General features: G+C 38.8%; 1 protein-coding gene across 1 annotated transcript in view; it reads right to left on the reverse strand.

Moving 5' to 3' along the window:
* LOC104125241 (maltase-glucoamylase, intestinal) overlaps positions 1 to 22,535 on the reverse strand; it is a gene marked incomplete at its 3' end in the record, with an annotated part of 75,713 nt that overhangs the window by 18,891 nt on the left and 34,287 nt on the right. The window contains 14 exon segments of the mRNA XM_035893227.1: positions 523 to 694; positions 1,085 to 1,202; positions 1,821 to 1,905; positions 3,431 to 3,544; positions 4,705 to 4,824; positions 4,999 to 5,130; positions 5,970 to 6,095; positions 6,913 to 7,025; positions 7,604 to 7,703; positions 9,068 to 9,239; positions 11,945 to 12,096; positions 13,799 to 13,908; positions 13,996 to 14,116; positions 17,636 to 17,709. Coding sequence (XP_035749120.1) covers positions 523 to 694; positions 1,085 to 1,202; positions 1,821 to 1,905; positions 3,431 to 3,544; positions 4,705 to 4,824; positions 4,999 to 5,130; positions 5,970 to 6,095; positions 6,913 to 7,025; positions 7,604 to 7,703; positions 9,068 to 9,239; positions 11,945 to 12,096; positions 13,799 to 13,908; positions 13,996 to 14,116; positions 17,636 to 17,709 — 1,709 coding nt within the window.

The raw sequence follows: 22,535 nt of genomic DNA on the forward strand, positions 1-22,535 counted from the left end.
AAAAAATTCTGATTACTAGCTAACACTGCCCGTCATTCTATTTCTTCCAAACCTTTACCTTCCTGCTTGGTGCTAATATGCATAAATTAGGAAAAAAGCTCAAGAGTCATACAAATTTAAATCATGGAAAGGAATTTAGCTGTTTCCCTTATAAATGGATGTCTCTATTTCATCTGAAGTGATAAGGAAAACACCAAAGTGTTTCACATGAATCACTAGTGTTTAAAAATTATTAAAAATAACGGGTAGCTTGGGATATAGAAGATAATATGTTTGTTGCCCACATATATCTCAACACACACACACACACACACACACACACAACACTACAAAATGTGACCTAAACCAAAAATCAATAATTGGAAAAAAATGTTAAAACCAGATTCCTAACGGGGATTAATTTGGAGCTGAAAATGTAAGATGGTTATCTGGATTGCTTTTGATTAGATAATCTGTTATCACAGAGGAAGAGTTACTGTTTATCCATATGTTTTGAAAGGATGTCACAAATTAGTGTCATACATAAGGAATTCCAAAGAGGTTAAATTCCAGCATTCCAGGTATTGCCCATTTTAAGTGATCCCATGTTGCTGCATTATCTCCCAGCCAGTGTCCTGTGTGCTTTCCTGATCCAATAAAAGTAGACCTTGAAATAAGGAAGCTTCGTTTTCCAGGAAACAGTGCTTCAATGACTCTTAAAAGGAAACAAGACTGGAATTATGCAAAGGAAAAATGACAACTCAGACATCAATAGTTTTATGTAAGGCAGATTTATACTGACTGGTTTACCATAATCATTCATCCCAGGGATGTGGACTCCTTTACAGTTAATCAGGTGCCTTCTAAAGAAGTTCAAGACATTAATTTTAAATAATCTTTTTATACAGCTTTAACAACCAATGTGGTGGCTTTTACTGCCAGCTCTAGTTAGTAGATTTTGCCCTACCTGCATTGAGTTAAATATAATACAGTATTTTTCAAGAATTGGGTTCCTTTAGAAGTGAAATCTCTTGCTGTTTTGGAAAATGCAGGCCATGTACTGTTATGAAAGATTTTTGTAAAGATTTTAGGATGCATTACTTACTTCTGTGTTGATATGGCCATGGAATATCCATAAAGACTGTGAACATCATAATGTTTCCCCCACTTCTGCACTGCATCCATACAAAGTGTCTTGGAAAACATGAGCTTATCAAGAATACCTTCAATAAAGGAATACAGAGATCACTTTTAAAGTATATTTTTATGAATCTTTCCAATCTTTTCTTTAATGCACATTCATGGCATTCAAGCTCATTTTACTCTTTAATGTTTGCACTAGGGCCAGTATTACTACAGCAAAACCAAAGCACAACTCTTGGCTGCTGGTTTGATTCATCTTTACTCTGTGACATTTTCTACTCTTGAACTTTGCACCCACGTAAGCAATAACTGAGAACTATGCTCTAAAATTCTGAATCATTATCTGAAAACGTGTTGGCAATGGTTAATTAAACCTATTACTTAATTTAAACTATGAACAGCATTTTAATTCTGCAGACATCTTGAAAACTACTGATAGTGAAAGAAGATCATTATATTATCAGACATAATTAAGGCAATGACAATATTCAGTAATAATTTGAAAAGGGAAAAAAAGCCAGTTCTATAAACCGTGCCTTCAATGAGGAACAAAGTATACCTGTATTTTCTGTCTATAGTAACATTCAAACCCCACCCATAAGAAATACACTAAAATCACTTTGCATCCTTGCAGCCAATTGCAAGTAATTCATAAACTTTTTGATATTTTGCTTTCTGGTTAAAGTAGATGGACTTACTGGGCGTGAAAGGAGGATAGTTTAAGTCATTCTGTGCACAACCATTTTTTGAGCCTTTAATGAAGTTGGATATTTCATTCATATCCTGAAAAGATAAGATGCAAAATGTAATAAAGTTTCCTCAAGTATGTTTTCCTAACAAAGTCTTACATTCTGTTCTCTTATCCTTTAAGGAATAATTACTTAGAACTAGTACCATACAATTACGCAAGAATGATATAACTGCCCTGGTCCATTCCTGTATTAATATAGGTCTCAGTGTTGGACAAATTTCTATATGCAGGTGAGCACCACGTTGCAACAGCTGCACCTTATCCCTCCACAGAAAGAATTTGCAAGAGGGGCTCATGTATACATTGTCCCTACCTATGACCAACTCCACACATCTCTCAAGGAAAGGTCTTTGGTGTGCAGCATGTATTTGGAGAGACATGCAGAAAGAGCAAATGTACATTGTGACTTTCCGTCAAAATACACAAGGTGACTCAATATTCTTAAACAACTCCTTTATAATACTTTTCAAGCCATTATACTTTTGAACTTTGCTGGCTTTATTTGGCAGTGGTGTAAGTGTATTTCTATGTGCATCCCTGAACGTACTGCAGGAAAAACATGCATGGAAGAAGAGAGTAAATTCATATGAAGGCATTTCAGTCTAGTGACCAATTTGCTTCACTCAAATTAGTTTCTCTCTGTAACAGAGCTGTGTGGTCTTTCTTACACTTCATAGCTTGACTTGATGGAACCACAGAGTCAGCAAGAATAAGGGAGACAAAACTCTCCCTTCTATCACATAGCAGCTGAAGCACTGTATTTTGCCATACAGGTTAATTTGAAATTGTTACAGCTTTTTAAACTGCATGGCAAAATATTCAGTAGATTCTTGTTTTGAAATATTTTTTTATTTTTAAGTAAACGGAAGTAGGAAAACCACAAAAAGAATAAAGGAAAGAAGGTGCTGAGATAGGGATTAAGAAGTTTAAATACAGATTTCCTTCGGGCACCCACTTTTAGAGGCTTTATCACAGGATATTCCTTTAAAAAACTAATCTGGTCTGTCAAAATGGTTCTTAATCTCATCAGATTTCCATGAACTGTACCCTAAAATCCACCGTGCCAGACTCTATTCTAGTCTTTTTGTGGGAGAACCTGTCTAGGGAGCCTGATTTTTCCAAATCCTTATCTGGAATGGCAATTGCAGATTCACTAACCGGAAACCCCGTGAGCTATTTGGAGCACAGATACATAGGTTATATGTATTATACTCAGTATTCAGGACCTGTTTAAGACACATTCACTGCGCAGGTATACAGGTCTCCAAATATTGCCATTCTGAGTCCAGGAGCGTGCTAACGTTTGCCTTTATCAGTTGAAGCATTTTCAAGTGTCACTGAACATCCAAAACCCAGCACACTGATCATTTAAATGCCACAATTAATGATTCAAATTAAAATTTAAAATTCAACACCAGAAGACATACACATCCTGCACTGATTCAGGTGAGTAATGGTAAACATCCCTTTCAAATTCAATGCAAACTGAATTTGATAAACACCTATCCTTGTTTATTTTAAAAATAAAAATAAAAATGAAAGTTCTGAACTACTTACGATCCAGATCCCATCATATGGCACCACTTTATGAAACAGTTTGCATTCTTCCACCCACCAGCTAGTGCACTCTGGGTTGGTGAAGTCTGGGAACACAGTTTCACCTGGCCACACCTGGAATATTAAAAGGGAATTAACTAATTAAACCTTTAATGTTACTAAAAAGAGTTCATAGAATCATAGAACAGCCCAGGTTGGAAAGGACCTCAAAAGATCCAGTCTGTCCTGGTTTCGGCTGGGATAGGCATCTTGAAAACCTACAGCGATGGGGACTCTACCATGTCCCTGGGGAGGGTGTTCCAGTGATTGATTGTTCTCACTGTAAAAAATTTCCAGTTCAGGTTGTACCCATTGCCCCTGGTGCCATGTGGTTCCTTGTGAAGAGAGAACCTCTGACTTCTTTGTAGCTGGAATACTGTGATGAAGCCCCCACCTCTTCTCTAGAGAGAAAAGACTTGAATCATTCAGTCTTTCCTGATAGAGCAGGTTCTCCAGCCCTTTGATCATATTTGTGGCCCTCCTTTGGGTCCTCTCCAGTCTGTCTGAATCTTTTTTGAATTGTGGGGACAAGAACTGGACACAGTACTCCAGGTGCAGCCTGACAAGTGCTGAGTGGGATGATCACATCTCTGTCTCTGCTAGTAATGCCCCTGTGGATGAAGCCCAGGATCTGATTTGCCTTTATTGCTGCAGTAGCAAACTTCCAACTCATGTTCAGCCTGTTGTCCACCAGGACCCCCATCGTCACCCATCAAGGGCTGTGCTAATATAATGCCCTGATGAAGGCTTTTGAACAACAAACTGCTTGATTGACTATAGCTTGTGTGCAGAAAGAAGGCAGAAAGAGTATGAGTTTCTTAACCTTGGAGTTTTCAATTGTTTTTCTTTTAAGTCATACAAGAAACAATACACAACAAAAAAAATTCTCAATAGAAGTTAAAATTATAAATTGAAAAGGGTAATGTGTGAGCTGGCTCCTCAGTCACTACTGAAAATATATAGAAGCTGGCTGATGAGTTTTCCCTTGAGCCTTCAAGCTACCTTAGTTTTCCTTTTTGTGTAATGTAAAAAATTGCAAAAACAAAAAAAAAAAATTCAAGAGAGGTCAAGAAGCATCATATCCTAAATGACACTTTATAAACTTAGTTCTCGCTGGCAGGTAATTTCACTGAAAGAAGCAACTTAAAAAATGAGAGTTTAAAAGGAGCCCCCAACATAAATTAAACCAAAACAGTGACAACAGACCAAGTTCAAATTCATAAAAACACAATTACCTCCCCAAGTAATGCTGTTACTCCATCTGATTCATTAACCCAGACTTTTTTTCTCTCTCCCCTGACGTAGCTTTCATATGGTTTACCATCAACTAGATTTTGTATGCTAATAGCAGGATCCTAAAAAAAATTAGAAAACAAAAAATAAGAAGAAACTAGGATTCACTCCATCAACTATTATAAACTACTAGAATGTTAGGCAATAAATGTAATAATTACACAGACTAAGCAAAGAATAATAATAAATAGTTATAATAGTATTTATGAGGGAAAAAGAAATAGTTAAATGCTTACCAATATGATAATATATTTTTGTCCATACTCATGCATATAAGCCGCAAAATTAGGGAGATCTTGAAACTTCACTTTGTCATAAGTAAAGTCTTTCTTTTCCTCCATATAGTCAATATCAGTGATCTGAGCATCCTGAAAGAGAAGAGAGCTCAGCTTTAACATGAGAAGTGGTATGTAAAGATTTTGTATATTAGTGCAACAAAATTTCTTCTGACAACTCCCATTTTCCTATAGTAAATTTACTGTTGGGATTTTACTGTAGCCTGGCAGAAAATATGCTCTCAGGACCACGTGCAAACAATGTGCATCTCATCTCATCTCATCCTTACAGCCCTACTGACACATCTTTTCTGCCTAAAGAGGCCTGCATTTAACATTAATGGAATTTAAATGAATGTGTATATTGGCATTCTTTCTAATAGCCCCTGGATGTGTGGCTATTTCATTGCAGTTGCCTGGATTCAAGAGCCATCCCCTTAAATCCAAACAGTTCTTCCTCAACTCTTAGCTTACATTAGGATGTTTTTATTCTATTTAACCCATCAGGCTAATGAAATCTGAAGTCTAATTTTAAAAGTTAATTGTACTTTACCTTTGGCTGTCAATTAAGAATAATACATGGTACCATAATTGTCCATAAGACAATTAAAAAAAAAAAACAAAACATGAATTGGGTAACATGGGAAGATAAGTGGATAGAGTTGGAAAGTATAACTGAAAAAGTATTACAATAAAGTGCTCAAATATAACTTACTGTAATTAAGCCCCACCATGTCCCACATTCTGATAAGGTCTACCATCAAAATGCATAAAAACCTTTGGCATCAGAAGCCTATATATTCAAAATTTACTAATTTAAACTGGTGTGAAATGAACCAGTTGCAGAACACCATGGTCAGGATCTCTGGGTCATTTCTGCTGCAGAGCTCTGCCTTCATGGGTTTGCTGCCCTCCTCAAATCCCATACTTACATAAGGGAGTCCAATCGCCCTGTTCCTCTGCACAACTTTCTTCACCTCATCCAGAGACCCGTAATTCCAGCGACTGAGTTGGAAGCCCAGGCTCCAGTATGACGGCAATGCTGGCAGTCCCACGAGCTGCAAGTTGAGAACAAAAATTCCATGCACCATCGGTGGACACTGCGTCTGTCAGCTCAGTGCCCATTTCCCTAGATCCATACTCCTCAAATCTATTTGAATAATATACATTAAGCTTGAGTGCATGAAATGAGCAGCCCACTCTCAAATGCAATATTTTTCTATGATTTTTGTTTTATTTTAGAATATACAAATATTTTGGGACAATGCACATTCTTTAAGATATCACTGAAATGTAAGTGGATCTCAAGAAGTACAAAAGATGTCAGTGGTATGACCATAAAATCATAACATACCTGTAAACACATTATCTACCCTATATTGCCATATATGAACCGGAATCTGCCCTTATAACAAGAGTGAGCCCCAGCAAGGAAGAATGAGTTATTCCATGTATACCATCTCTAGCTCCAATGACCAGTTTGTAAATCAGCCAGGCCATACAGACTGATGAATTTAGCAGATACAAAATTCTTGGGCCTCAAGCCACTGCATGGTCTCTGCTCCAGCATCTCCAGCAAAAGTAGTACTTAAGTCTCAGCTGTCCATAACAAGCCAGCTAAAAACATCTACACTCCAGCCTAACCCCAGCTAGCTATGACAGCAGTCACGTCAGAGACATACTAACAGTTATTCTTAGTCAAATATATACCAAGTCATATCTTGATTTATTAGAGAAAAGTGAAGACATAGTGTCACATAAAACTGGAAAAAACCACCACCAAAAATTCCCAAGCACTTTTAAAAATCTATTTAAATAGATTTTTTTATTAAAAATTAAAATATTTTAATCCATAGTCTCTGTAGGTAAAGGTACCTTCAGGTACTCCTGGACTACTTGCTCTGGAGTGTTCCCCAAGAACATATAGAAATCAAGGATCCCACCAATGGTTCTGTAGGTCACTGCTGGAGCAGGCTGCACCACAAACTCTGCCGGACAAGAGCACACAAAATCAAATCTGAATACCAGATAATTCTAAAACAACTCCATAATTTTCTAATTGGTGATTAGAAAATTCACTTAAAAAAACCCCACAACCCAAAAATACCTAAGAAACCCCAAAACATTAATTGAACTTTCAGTGAAGGGGAAATGCATTCAGATGACTCTTTTAAATGTCCATATTTCCATTCCTTAACATCCTACAGAGAAGAGAATCAGAAAAAATCCAATGGCTCAACCTTTATCTTTACATTTTTATTATAAAATTCCAGTCCCAAGAGATGTGAAAAGCTATGTAAAGCATACATATATGCATGCGTTTACTTTCAGGTATTGCTCACTCCAAATTTAGGCTCTGATTCTAATGTCCTGCACATCTGCAGAGCTGCACAGGCTTCAGGTAAGTTTCTGACCCTCAGGTTTCCAGCGCAATCTTCATGTTAACTGTGCACTACTTGCTGCTTACATCGCTAAGTTAAACACTACAGTTTTGATCCCCATCCCAAAGATCATTTAAAAAGATATTTAACTGCAATACTCAGAGCTACAGAGAATGCTTTCTTACCCATGGCGTTGCTGTTCATCAGGAAAACACCAAAGGAGGCTCCAGTGCTGTCTTCCAAACACAGGAAGAAAGTTTGAACGCCATATAAGTTATGCATTGCCTTAAAGGGTAAAAAGAAAAAGTAAGCTGATTCAGATCTAACAACAGTATCTGTCCTGGGATATTTCAAAATATACCCCAGGTAGAACTCAATACTTCTCAAAAGATGGCAAACAACAGAAATAAAAAGCCTGACACCTTCCGACAGTTCTCTGTTCTCTTTCCTGGCATTCTTCCCCTTTGTGAGAACATTTTCCATTAAAACAAAAGTTTCCCCAAATACAGAGATAACAGAAGCAAGCAGATATGATGGATCTTTGGGCAAGTCTGCATATATTGTAGCACTATTTCTGGGTAATACATACGCACATCAAGCGAGCGACAGAACTTGAAGGGTGTTTTCATCACCTTTCACCATAGATTAGATTTTACATCTAATCTCTGTTTCTTTTAATCCTGCAAGGCAATCACTTTTACATCTAATCTATGGAAATAAGAGAATGCCTTGCTTCGTTTTTATCTCCCTTCTAATGTTTTTTTTTTCATTATTAGCAGCAACAAAAACCTTGGCAATTTTAACAGTTCTTTTCATTGTTGTGCTTCTTCCCCTGCAAATGAAAACTCAGAACAAATTAACAAGAAACAGAACTTGAGCAATTTGAAATTAGCCTAACCTGATTCTGTTCACTGTTAGTTTAACTTCATGAGTTTACACTCAATAGAGCCGTTCAGGTAAGAGCTATCTTCAACTGGAGAAGGTAGTGAGAAGGTATTTCAAGGTAAGGAGTACAAATTCCAGATTAGTAATTAATTACATACAGTGGTCTCACCCTCTAGTTTCTGTTAATATAGATCTTATTTCAGCAAAACACTGAAGTGCTCTCTCAAAGTGCAGCATATGGCTTGTTGCTTAATGAAACTGAGGTAATAGTGATAAATAGTCTTACAATTATCAAAAAATGTGTGCCTCAGAAATTGTTTGGGAAAGAGACAGCCATACAGACTATAGAAACAAATAACTGCTGACAGACATATTTTATCTTTTATCTTAAAGAGAACTTTTCCATCATTTGCCAAGCTACAAGGATGTTAACTGATGAAGCATGTGTCGTCTGTACTGAATGCTGCACGCAGCAATGCATTAGCACATATTGTTATTTATTTTGTTTATCAGTAGAATCTCATGTATTAATATTTATCAACTAGTTTTCAACTGCATGTCAACACAAAAATCAAAATATTTATAAAAAGCTATTACCCAGGGAACTTTCATCAGCACCATCTAGCTTTTAGTAATAACATGCAGTGCCTGAAAAGTCTTTGGGGAAAAACTCAATGGATATTATTAATGTGTCTTCTGCGTAACAGGCTTGAATTCCAGACGTCATCTGCAAATAATGAAGCGGAATAAAAACCAGTCCTTACTCCAGAGGGGCCAATATCCCTGCTGAAAATGGGCCAGGTTTTCCAGTTAACATCGTGCCGGTACTGCTTATGCACGTGCTCTCCCACTCCGTAAATGTTGCTGCTTGGCAGTTTGATGGAGTGCTGTAAAAACTGGTCAGCATACTGCAGTGGTCCTATGGTAGTATCAAACCTGATGAAACAAGTTAAAGAAAAACAAAAAGGGGTATTTTACCAAGAATTGTTGCAGTAATTGCTTCTACGCCTTTGAGCTGGAGATCAGGTTCAAGTTCTCCACCCAGAGACCTGAGGCAGAGGCAGGCGGGAGAGTGTGGGGCTGGAGCAGAGCGAGCCTTGCACAGAGGAGGAGATGAGCGGTGCCTATTGATCCTATAGAAAGCTCTTGTCCAAGTGGCCCATCTATTTTCAGGGGTACATTTGCTCTCCCCTCTTCCACCAGAGCTTCCCACACTGCATCTGTTGTTCTGAATCCGCTCTCTGTGGCCACTCACAGCAATGGGGCAGATGGAAAATTTCCGTGGGTGGACAGAAACACAGAAATAGTCCACTGCATCAGATTTTGCAAACCAATTGCAGCCTTTGCTTGCCAGCGAAAACGAGCAAGACCCACTCTTGAGCCCTGCTAGGCCAGTGACTACAGGGAGAGGCAGACTATGGCTACATGCTAGCTCTCAAATAAACCAAGCATAGATGAACACAGCTGAAAGTGTCAATGTGATCCTTAGCATCGATCAGAACCCGTTTGATGGCTAATCACATCTCCTGTGGCAAATTCTGCATAAAGCAAGTGCTGAACTCTTTAAGGAACGTGAAGTTGGGGGTGTTGAAAATAGATACAGATACCATTGTATACATCTGTACAAACAGAACAGGCTGGAGATCAATATTACTCCTTTACATCTATTAGCTAAACACACAGCAAAATTCAATTTCATTAATAAGGTTTCTTCTGTTAGTTTAATTTTGCACCTTTCGCCATTCACTTTCATTCAGACAAATATTTCTTGTTCCAAATAAGGCTTACAAGAGCCATAAATACTTAAGCAAAACAAGCCAAGAAGGCTTCGTTGGGCATCTTAGTCATCCTCACTCGCGATGGATGGAGGGGACCATCTGTAGGGATCTTTTTCTACAGCCAGGTGGGTGCCCACAACACCACCAAAATGTGGTCATTTTCTATCATGGGACAAGTACTCTGGGATTTTGGTCATGTTAATCTTACCGTTAAACCAGATTTAAAGCAGAGAGCAACTGGAATGAAGCTGATCCTCAGATCGGAAGGTTATCTTCAGCTTCATTAAATGAAGAGCTTACAGGGATGCAGTCTTTCCTCAAAAGCAGTGAAAATAATCAACTTTGAGACAGCAAGCTACCTCGATGTGTATTAACATCATACACAATGGCAAGGGAATATGCTTTTATCTACTCACTTGAGAGAGCCTTCATAAGTCAAATCCTCATCTGATGTATTTCTGTCCAGTTTCAGTGATTCCAAGGACTGTCTTGCCCATCTGCTCACAAACTGTACTGAAACTAGCTTTTTTTGGAGGGGAAAGTCTATATTTCTGATGAAAGCTTTCAGGTTGCCTTGCAAATGATGATGGTAATAGGTCAATCAGAACTCCACCTCTTCTGGGGGGCTCAAATGTAGCAAATGGTGATGGAAGTTCACAGGCTTTATAACTGTCTGCATAATTGGGATTTTTGCAATGAACTGCAATAAAACATTGATCCCTGCTCTTCCTTTTCCAAAGAGGCCTCCCTCATGTTTCACTGTTTAGGAGTCGGGGGAAAGCACTCGTCTTGTGTAAACAAATTTGTCAAGGATTTAACTCTGAGGGGCTGCCCTTGCCCCATGCTAACAGCAGCTTCCTTTGAGATACTCAAACTCAAGTCAAGCGTCATTGTCAGTTTTTGTCGTTAGAGACAGAGGATGCAACCACTTTTATCAAATTAAACAACAGCCTAAGGAAAACATAGGCAATCTTCCAGAGCACTGTTTCAGCATGTTTCTATTGGACGAGATTCCTCATTCCCCCTCCATATACCTGTTTAATCAGTCATGCACTACTGAATACCAAGTCCATCGTTTGTGCTCTTTATAATTGCAAATCAATCATTATAGAGGATTCGAAGCAAGAAAACAATACTAAGAGCACAAAAGTAATCGCTAATTAATTTTAACTCGAAGCACTGATAATCCAACTGGCCTAGCACTCTGACAGGTAATCATTCTTGGACTGATTTAATAAGCATGTTCATCCTGACACTTCCCCCTTCCAACAGGTCTTAAAGCCATGCCCTTAGGTTTGTAGCTGTGCTTTATTTATTTATTTTTAGAACGTAAAGGGGAGGAAAGCATTCAATATACAAGCCTGCCAAATAATTTACTTGCAGCATTACATGACCAGCTTATCAGTGGCTTGCACAAGCTATGTGTGGATATCATACATCTAATGGGCAACCTGGTTTTGGTGACTCAGGGCTTCAGCGTGATTGCAACAAATAGGAGAAAAGGTGCAAGGAAGAGGGTTCCCATGTGGTTTGAAGCTCTGGCAAGGAGTCCTTCAGTTAAAAAAAAATCCTAAATTGATGGAACAAAGCAGCTGTAAAGATTTCCCTAATATTGGGGGGAAATGAACAGAGTGTCAGACCAAAAACCTTTTAGGCAGAGCTCCCCATACCACAGAATTATTTCTAAAGGCCTCACAAGAGTCCTTGCAGAACATCCATGAGTCAAGAGAAGAAGTAGATCACATGTTCAGGAGGGCACCTCACCCATGGCATCTTGGACATACATTGCTTACGTGGCAACGTGGGCTTTCAGAGAAAACCAATGACAACGTGTTATTCAGAAAAAGCACCAAGGTTACTTACAGCACTCTACCGTTGCTCACTCTGGTCACCACGATGCCAAAGGGGTTCTGCTTCACCTGCACTTTGTAGTTTAAATTGGAGGCTGCAGATCCAGTGAAAGATTTCACATGTTCATGGGGCACTTCAAATCTCTGTGTTTTAGGATCAGTGATCTGCACGTATTTAAACAACAGAAGTGTTGGACCTTTAAAATCTAATCCCTAATTCAAATATTTTCCAGCATTAACACATAGTTCTGATTTAGGGTATTCCCACCCCTACCCCAGTCTCATCCTCTGCCTTCATTGGTATTCACTTCCAACTTTCATCACTCATTTTCAGCCACTGAAAATTGGACACATGGATTTGATTGGTGGACTGTGCGGTGGATGAGGAATCGGTTGAATGCTTGCATGCAGAGTGTATTGTTCAACACCTCAATGTCCAGATGGAGATCAGTGACAAGTGGTGTCCCTCAGGCATCTGTATCAGGACCAGTACTGTTTAATATCTTCATTAATGACATAAACAGTGGGATTGAGTGCACCCTCAGCAAGGTTGCAGATGACACCAGGCTAAGTGGTATGGTTGATACACCTGAGGGACAAGATGTCATCCAGAGGGACCTGGACAAGCTCGAGAAATGGGCCCATGTGAACCTCATAGGGTTAAACAAGGCAAAGTGCAGGGTCCAGCACTCAGGTCAGGGCAACCCCCAGTATCAATACAGGCTGGGGGATGAAGAGATTGAGAGCAGCCCTGTGGAGAAGGACTTGGCAGTATTGGTTGATGAAAAGCTGAACATGAGCCAGCATTGCACACCTGCAGCTCAGAAAGACAACCATATCCTGGGCTGCACAGCATGGCTAGCAGGTTGAGGGAGGGGATTCTCCCTCCCTAATCCGCTCTCATGAGACCCCACCAGGAGTACTGCATCCAGCTCTGGAGTCCCCAGAAGAAGAAAGACATGGACTTATTCGAAGTCCTCCCAGAAGACAGTCAGAAAAATTATCGGAGAGCTGGAACACCTCTTCTGTGGGGAAAGGGTGAGAGAGTTGGGGTTGTTCAGCCTGAAGAAGAGAAGGCTCTGAGGAGACCTTACTTCAGCATTTCGGTACTTTAAGGGGGCTTATAAGAAAGATGGGGACTTTTTATCAGGGCCTGTTGTGATATGACAAGGGTTTTAAACTAAAAAAAGGTAGATTTAGACTAGATATAAGGAAGAAATTTTTATGATGAGGGTGGTGAAACACTGGCACAGGTTTCCCAAAGAGATGGTAGATGCCCCATCCCTGGAGACATTCAAGGTCAGGATGGACAGGGCTCTGAGCAACCTCACGAGTTGAAGATGTCCCTGCTCATTGCAGGGGGGTTGGACTCGATGGCCTTTAAAGGTCCCTTCCAACCCGATCTATTCTATGAATCATGTCCCTTATAATAGTTGACCCTGTATTTCCCTGGCTCGGCAGGAACCCACCACAGGAAGAAATTCTCCCACAGAAGCCCTGCTCAACCCCATTGATAGCCCACATCCGTTGCACAGACTGTTGAGTTTTCCATAGAAAACAGAAATCATTGGAACAGCTAATGTTGTCTGTCAAAACGATTGAGAGATATAGCCAGGCCATAAATAAAAAGTAAGTAATACATTTATCCCCCAAATTTTCCTATGATGAAGAAAAAAGGTGCTAAACCGTCCTTAACCTGATGCATTGCAACAGCAGAGAGGACAAAGCAAGGAGGAGCTTAGCGCTTTAGTGTGAGTCATGAGAGTGCATCAGGGGGATTAATCCAGCCCTCCTAACCTCACTGCACAGTAACAGCCATCCTAAAATCTTGCACAGAACCTTAAAAGAGCATAGAAAAAAGATTAACCTTGAACCGGAAGCGATTTGGTGTCTGATATTCTCCTGTAAGGAGGACAGTGTTGATATCATTTCCAAAGAGGGAAGGTGATGGCAGCCTTGTTAATGTAGTCTCAAATCCTTGAGAAAAAAAACACGTTGCAATGTTGTTGTGTTGAATCAGACATTGGCACGTGCATAAGCTGGGGAGCTCAGCCTGCAGCTTACCTGCCTGAGTTGATCTTGTCGACCCTTCCACTTTGTACCCATGGTTTGAAGAGAAAAAACACCAGGGCACACTGGGATCACTCTGAGGACTCCAGCAGCAGCCACGTAGGGTGCAGGTGCTCTGATTCAAGGACATAAAGGGCACATATGAGCTGATTTTACACAAATAAATCCTCTATACTAAAACAGTTAAAATGCACATGGACTGTATTTTACCCCAAACACCAGAAACCTTAATAATATCTGCAACCAGATCAGCTCTGAAACTCTATTGAGTGAATTCAATGGCACAGAACACACTAAATAGAAAGGATTTTTTCCTGAATTCAGAGTAGAAACTTGCTTATTAGACAGTCATTCTTTCTTAAAACCACAAGATCCACAGGTAAAATGAATATTTAAAACATTTGAGCTGTGACAGGTGCTGTATAGTCTGATGAAGAGTCACACACTGGAGAGGGGGTAAAAGTTATAGTTAGCTTAACATCTGGTAAACATCTGGTTAAACATGTACATATGCATAATTGATCATCATGTACAATATCTACATTTTAATATCATTTTCCAGTATCAGAAATGTTCATATTGCTTTTGTAGAACCTCAAATTGAGATAATGGGTCTTAGAGCTTTGATTCGGTGGTGATTTCATGGAGCACAGAAATCTCTGCAAAACCACCCAAGATAAACCCCAGATTTACCAAACGGAGAAATGTTCGTCTCTCTGTCATGGGCTCATCACATCAGAAAACATGTCTGCTGCCATTTTCATTAGCTTCCAAGCAAAAAACCACAGTTGGAGGAGAGATATATCGACTCATTTTGCCTCACATCAGTCCACGAATCAATACACTTTCTAAGGCTGTGAGAAACCCATGCTCACTCTCCATCTTCCCAACTCCCACCACAAGAACTCCCTATTTCCCATTTTATAAATTATTTCAGAGTAAAAGAGAAGCACCAATACCCTCCAAGACTGCAGTGATCACGGCTTTGCTGCCTAACTTCATATCCTTCATACAGGGGAATATTCTAAATACATAAGAACAGAGTTGCTACCTCCATCCTCTTATCCCTTCCTAGACCAGTGAGTATCCCATGCAACTCAGAATAGCTTGAACAACAGATTTTCCTAAAGCCTGGTTGTTCAAGCATCTGTGTTCCCTACTTCATAAGCATGCTTTTCTTTTTCCCCAGCTACTTCTCATGAATACTTGTTGACTATTTTCAGCAGTTACTTTACAGTCCAGTGACATTCTTCTAGCTAGATCTTATTCTAGTGGATTTGTAAGCTATAGCTCTGTATTTTTGTGGCACATTGAGCTTGCTGCATAAGGAATTAAATACAGAAATGTAAGATTGGTTATACCTGACACAGGGGAAGGAACAGAGTTCATCCAAAGACACTGGAGAAGCTGTTATAAAGGCTGTTATTTAGTGTAAAGATGTGAGCTCATCACAGCCTCTGAGCTATAAAACCAGCATAACGGATACCAATACCCCATAAAGTCAAAGAGAAAGTCAAAGCTTAATTAGAAATAATCCTGAATACAAGAAGACAGTTTATGCTGGGGTACAGTATAAGATGGCTTCTGAACATTGAACTGGGCACCAAGGACTAAAGGAATAGCTTGTCTATGCGCTGAACTAAAATGTTTCCTCTATGTGCACCCAGACAAACCCCTGCCAGCAGGATATTTGGGGAAAAAAACCTCACAAACCAAACAAAAAACAACAGTACACCATTCCCCCAAACTTTCTGCTCATGGTAGTTCATTTTTTACTGGTGTTTGTCTAATCAAACTTCATGATGATTTTCCACAGCACTGAGTAGTTAATAAATATCTACTTTCTTTCAGCATGTCTACCTTTGTCAACCCTGTGATTGGATAGTAAATATCTATTTGCTTTCGATACTTCTACTCTCTGCTATCCTCCTCATTTTCTGGCTTCATCTAGGACATCTTCAGTGCATAAAGAAATTGAGACAGACACTAACCTGCTAATATGAGCTTAGGCAAATGATAATTTTCCCACCTGCTGTTCCACTAATGGAAACCACTACCAAATAGTTATGTTATTCTAAGCAGGTACCTGTAGTTTTACAGCTCTGCTGGTCGCTGTATTAGAATAGCCTAAAGAAGGACAACCAAAATGCTTCCAGGAGAAAATTTATACAGGAATGAATGGACACACTGGGTTGGGACTTTGGCTTGCATCAGGCCCGTGCCTAATAGCTTTCATTGGGGCACAGGTTAAAGGTGATATTTATCTCTAATCTTGTGAAATCTGCAGCCTGGTCTTCACTAAGGAAAGAACAGATTCAGGAATAATTTATTTTACCTCTAATTACAGAGCAGGTACCTGAATGTTCAAATCTGCATCTGGCCCTACTTTTCTGCTGGTATCTGTAATTTGAGTATTTTTAATTTTTTCTAATCAGTGATGATAAAAAGCAAGGGCAGACTTACAAGAAGGCTTACAGTTGCAACCAGAACAAAACTACTTCCCTCACTGTGTGATGAGTGCAGCACTTAATGTGGGGTGACTGGTTCAAAGGTAGCAATTAAAGATTAAAGTGATCTGCATGACTGCTCCTACCATGGTGTGCTTGCTCCTGGGGCAGTGAAGGAACCAAAAGAGTAGAGGAACAGGCTGTGATTTGAGCCTTTACTAACCTGCTCGCCTGCAGGACTTTATTGAACTATATATCATAACAAAACCCATGGCATGACAGAAGCTTTAACAACTGTCATTTCTGGAATCTGACTGGGAATTTCCTCAGAGATTGAGACAGCTGGTTAATAATATTTTATACCTCTGTGAATGACATAAACATCACACATCATAATTTATTCACTATTTTTCTTCCTAAGCTGCCCCCCACAAACCAAAGCAAGATGCTAGGCATCCACCAGCTTCCATCAGAAAATGAGAACATCCATCGTAAAGATGAAAAATAATCATGATAATAAAAATAATAATAATAGCCTTTCAAGACCAACCACTACAAAAATGTTCTGGATGTAAGTGCACTGAAAAATTATGGTATTTCCACTGGGAATCTTAAGTCATAGATTCCTAAACCGAAAGGTCATTTCTAAACTCTGTGTTCTCCCAGGTAAGAGACACCACAACCCAGAAAGGAAGACACTGACATTCAAATTGCTTCTGAAAGAAAACTATGACATGTCTCCTCTATTATAAAAGTCTTGTGCATCTGGGTAAAGTGCACCTTCACCTGCTATTTCTGAACTATTATAAATGCTAGTACTTGACCATCAGACAAAAAGAAACTGTTTGGGCAAAACTGTTAAAAATAAAGAGTGACTTTTTTTAACTACTTGATGTCTAACTCATTTTGTTTCCCCCTGTCCCAAAAGCAAACTGCTGGGGAGTACTTTGGTAGTGGTCTTCGACCTCTGACAGCAAACTGCTACAGTGGCTAGAAAAATCAGACCTTCTGTCCATGGGCTGAAATGGGTTATACAGTTATACCTTCCCTGCAAAGTGTTCATACAATCAAAGATTAAAAAAGGTTAAGAAAACAACTGGTATAGGAAAGACAGTAAATTTTTGTAATAAGCATAAGGCTTTTGAGTTGAAGCCTATGTTCTGATTTTTTTGAGAATGTTTTCAGACCTTTGTTGCTACTTGATCCGGGATGCAGTCAATTCTCTCTGCTATTAATATGTTCGGACATTCTGGAATAAATTCTGTTAGGGAAATAAATTAATGGATTATTACCAGGACTTCCAAAATGTATGCTCTAACCACTAATGCACATTCAAATGAGTGTAAACTATTACTAATGTGATTTATCTTACCTTTGAAAAATTGCACACAACAATTTCAGATAAAGGGTTATTTTTAAAAAGCTTTTGAACATATGGGTGCCATTGATAATTGAATTTCTTAAGTTATATATTAATCCAGTTTTCAGTAAAGTCCTGTAGCTCAATATGCATTGCTGCTTCTGAAAATACATGACAAGTCAAAAATGGAAGGACTTTTCTTTTTCTTAAATGATACTGTGCTGCTGCTCTCTTGGATGCTCCTTCCCCTGAAATACTGTTCTTCCACAGGAGCTTGAATTAGAGCATCAGGTAAAAACACCTTAAAGCTCCATTAAATTGCTCCATTAGGTTTCAGGTTTGTCGGACTGAATTCAAAGTGACCTTTTGGCAACTTTAGCTGACAAAAGGGTACACAGAGGTTGTTTTCTTTTTTACTTGACATATTTTGGAACACTGTATATGTTTGGAATGAGAAGTATAAAGCGTAGAAATCTTGTCTCAGGCTGAGATGCACACAAATAGACAGGCTCGCCTCTTCGCATTATCTGCAATACCTGCACTTGCACTTTTTGCTCAGGCAGACTCGTACTCGTCTTGAGACTGAAACAGGCAGAAAATGCACAGATATATGTCTGTATGGGCAGCTATACTAAAACACTAAAATGCTTGTGGTTTATTAGAAATTATTTTTATTTTACTGCCATTTTCACCTGCAAGAGTTTTGCTTCAATCCCCATGTGTAAATGGGATTACTCACACAAAATGGAACCGTATGTAAAGCAAGGTGCTCTGTACCACATCCCTGTAAAACAAGTGCTTTCTAATGTATCAACACAGGAAACACGACAGGTTTTTATGCTTATAATGTATGTTCCACACAATTTAGCTGCTCCCACATAGTCTCCCTGATCCCTTTAATTCTTTTCAGTGCTGTCTTTTTTACATTCAAGAATTTTGAAATCATACCAATTCTGTGTTTATAAAACAGGTCCCAAGTCCCTTGGGAGCAAGGGATAAAAGTTTTTTTATGACCATAAATTCTGAGTCACACTATTTATTAAGTTCATGACTCGTAATTTACTCATATTATCTCTAGGAAGGATTGCTCATGATTCACCTTTGGGTAATGATAAGAACATAACATTAACACTGAGAGCCAGAACTTGACAGTGCTTTTATTTATTATTTTACAGCACTTCAGTGCTTTTCTTTTTTTTTTTTTTTTTTTTTGCTAAAAGCCCAATGAGGACACAGGCTATGATCGCCACCACGCAGAAGAGGACGATCAGGGTGACTTCCAGCCCACTGAACTTCCTCTTGCCCATCTAGACCCAGAGAAACAACATGGGCATAAGGAAAACAGAAGTAACAGCTTTGAAACCTCTATGAATTGCATTACTAATTTAATAAATTAGCAAAATTTAGAAATGATTCAGGTTTCAAACCTTGTCCCCCAATCCCAGGGCTTAAATAACACACTCCTTAGAGAACTATGTGCAATCAATAGCCTGTGCAGGATAATTCACACAGCGCAGATAACTGCATTAGTACACGAGTGGGCAATCACTGAGAAATGTATTTTGTTCTCTGCAACCCAATTGACACACAAAGAACAATTTTCTCCTGAGATCGTCGATAGAGTTTCTTACACGTCACTGAAATTCCTGAAATGGAAGAAAAAAACCAGATCCCTTTCCCTTTTTTTTTTTTTTCTTCTTTTTCTTTTTTTACAACTATTCCTTCCTTCTTTAGAAGAAACACAAACTATATCCTGGTTTATGAAGCAGGATGTTGGTTTGTTAAAATTGTACTTGACAAAACCTCTAATGAGCCCTGATAGCATGCTCATCACTCATGGGAAAGGCAAGACATAGACAACAGGGCAAGTTACTTATTTGTAAAGTGGAAGAATATGTCATGCGTGTAATCCCATGGGATTTCATGGGGGATGAAGTTCACAGAAAGCAGATGAAACTGCCACAAGAGGCACACTGGTTGCTGCTGAAATCACAACTGAAACGAGGGAGAGGATGCAGGTGGAGTCAGTGCCTTAAAATGCTGTGTAAAACTCACGGGTTTGCCAGTGTTGCTTTTTTGTGAGGCACAGTGGAGCAAGGCGTGCTGCACCCTGGGGGCTGCGCTGGCGGCTCAGCCCTGTGCAAAGAACACCACCCTACATTAACGCTGAACTGTGCACCAGCAATAAAACTAATTAAAACTAATCTCCAGCATCCAGATCAATATCCATTGGCAGCAGCTGCTGCATTTTACATTTGGTTAAGAACATTTAACCTTCTAAACCAGCCTTAAATATGGAGAAAGTGGTTGGTTTTAGTCAAAGCAAGGAAGTGCGGGAATACATGTTGGTTGTGCTGGCATATCAAAATATATTCACGTTTTTTAATGTTGACCCAAAGGAATGAAAAATACTTTAAAAGAAGCTTTTGTTTGTGTGAAGTAACAGTTTAAGTCTATTGTATATTCTTGCCTACCATTCCTTCCAGGTATAACCTATCACACCACCTACACCCCACCTCATGGAAATCCAACAGCCACATGAATGAATGAAGAGAAAAGCAATACTGGCCCATCAACAGTCCCCAGAAGAGTTAAAGCTAGTGCTTAGATAGCTAAGTGCTTTTCAGTATGGTGATTAATAAAAACACTTTTATAAATAACATAGTGCTATTCATATTTCTTCCATTAATATAAAAATTTCTAGCCATTTTTAATATTATGTTTATTTTCACTCCTCTAGAGAATATTGTATTTAAAGCCTGCAACTACATTTTCTATTGAAAAGCATACATCTTAAGGCCTGTTATTTACAATGAGGAAATCATATTCCAGCAGTTCCTGTCCTGCGTTCCCTTTAACATTGCCTGAATACATGCTGAATAGGAGTCCTAAAAAGTAACATTCATTTTTCTGAAAGCTAGAATTTTATTAAAGCTCTTGTCCTGAAGTCCTGTCCCCCCTCCACCCCTCCAACTGTAATGTTGCATTTCAGTTCTTCCCATCTCATGGTCTCTCCCAAGACCTGACACTTCAGAAATAGTCTTTATCATTTAGAAATGTAGGTTCTGTTGTGTGATGTGTACTCAGCAGTGTGGTAAAGGTCTCCAGAAACTCAGATGCAATGGAAGGAATGACATACCTTAAAGCTCCTCTGCTTCCTTCATCTGTTGCTTTTGCTTGTAAAGCTCAGCATCAAAACCAATGCTTTATCCTTTGCTGTTATCAGTTATTGCATTGCTTTTTAACTGATCTACCAATGGCAAGCACATATATAATTACATGCAGATTGCAGAAACTGTTTGGACTAAGCATAATTACGGTGATTATTCCAGCCAAGGAATGGCTGGTTAATTAGTAACATTTTGGTTCAATATGACGCATCAGGTTCTGAAATGAGAGAAAAATGGCAATAAAATGCCAATAAGCTTATCCATGTTGCATGATTAAACAATTTTTCTTCTCTTCTTTTTCCGTATCTTTGTTACTAGAACCTTCAGGGAACCTTCATATTCTTTGTCTATCAGTTTTGCTTTAAGCACCACAAGAAGTCATTAAATGTTCCCAAATGAGGAAAAGAGCTGTTAAAATAGTTGCAGGAGAGAACTGAATTTATGACCATCAAAACTTTTTTAGGAATTAAGTACAAAGTTTTAATTTTAATATAAACAGATTTCATGGGATACTAATAATAAATGTCAAAAGCAGATGAAATTCAAGATGAAAGATTAACACAGAAGAATATTCATAGGGAAGAAGCTTCAATCATAATCTTAATATGAAACCTTCATATGTAACTGTTTTGTCGTTTTCTCATAGACATAGACAGAATCTTAATATCAAATCTTTATTTTCCAAAGGAAAGCTTTCAATTCATACTATTAAAGTATTTATAAGTTATTTTTCAGTAATATTAGAATGGCCAAGAAGTGCCACTAGTATTTTTTGAACTGTTCACAAATTTATTCAATTTCCTGAATACCTCACCTCCCACCGTGACGTGCAGGAATGAGATGTGTCCTCACTGAGCACAAAGGGAATGGTCCTCTTCTCTTTAGTCAGGACTTACAAGGAAGAAAATCAATCATACCTATAGAGCCCTGGGTCTCTCCTGTAACCACCTATCTTTACATGAATCAGTGCCACCACTCTCAATGACTCTGTTTTTGAAATGCAGCCTGTTATTTAACTATCTGACCCTCTCCATTTCATTGTAACATCAGGCATGTCCACATGTGCACAAGTTCTGGAAATGTAATTCTAACATCCCTCTCAATATTGCTAATATGCTGGTTTATGAGTGCATATTGAGAAACAATGGTTTGGCATGGATTATAAAGATATCAGTGCTTTGGGAGGCCTGAGGGGTTGGTTTGATGTATATCTGTTTTCCGAAGTTTATATCTTCATTTAGCTGTTCCAAGAAAGGACTCAGTCCAGCAAAGCCTATGGCCATGTGTTTCATTTAAACATGTCTGCAATCACCCTGCCATCAATATAGCCATTTGCTTAAGTGCTTTCCTGAGTTCACGGTGCTACAAACTTATATTATCAATCACCTAGTGAACATTTTCTATACAACTTGAGAGTGTAAAAGCACTGAACAAAAAGGTCGCACAAGAGGGTTAACCAGCAGGTTTCCTCACTGAGTATATTTTCATTAGTCTAAAAAAGTTATCAACAACAGGGCTTTCAGGTCGAGTTGTGATATAGAACTCCAAGAAGCAGGA

Source organism: Egretta garzetta, unplaced genomic scaffold (genome assembly GCF_000687185.1).
Source record: "Egretta garzetta isolate BGI_Z169 unplaced genomic scaffold, ASM68718v1 scaffold1074, whole genome shotgun sequence".
NCBI lineage: Eukaryota > Metazoa > Chordata > Aves > Pelecaniformes > Ardeidae > Egretta > Egretta garzetta.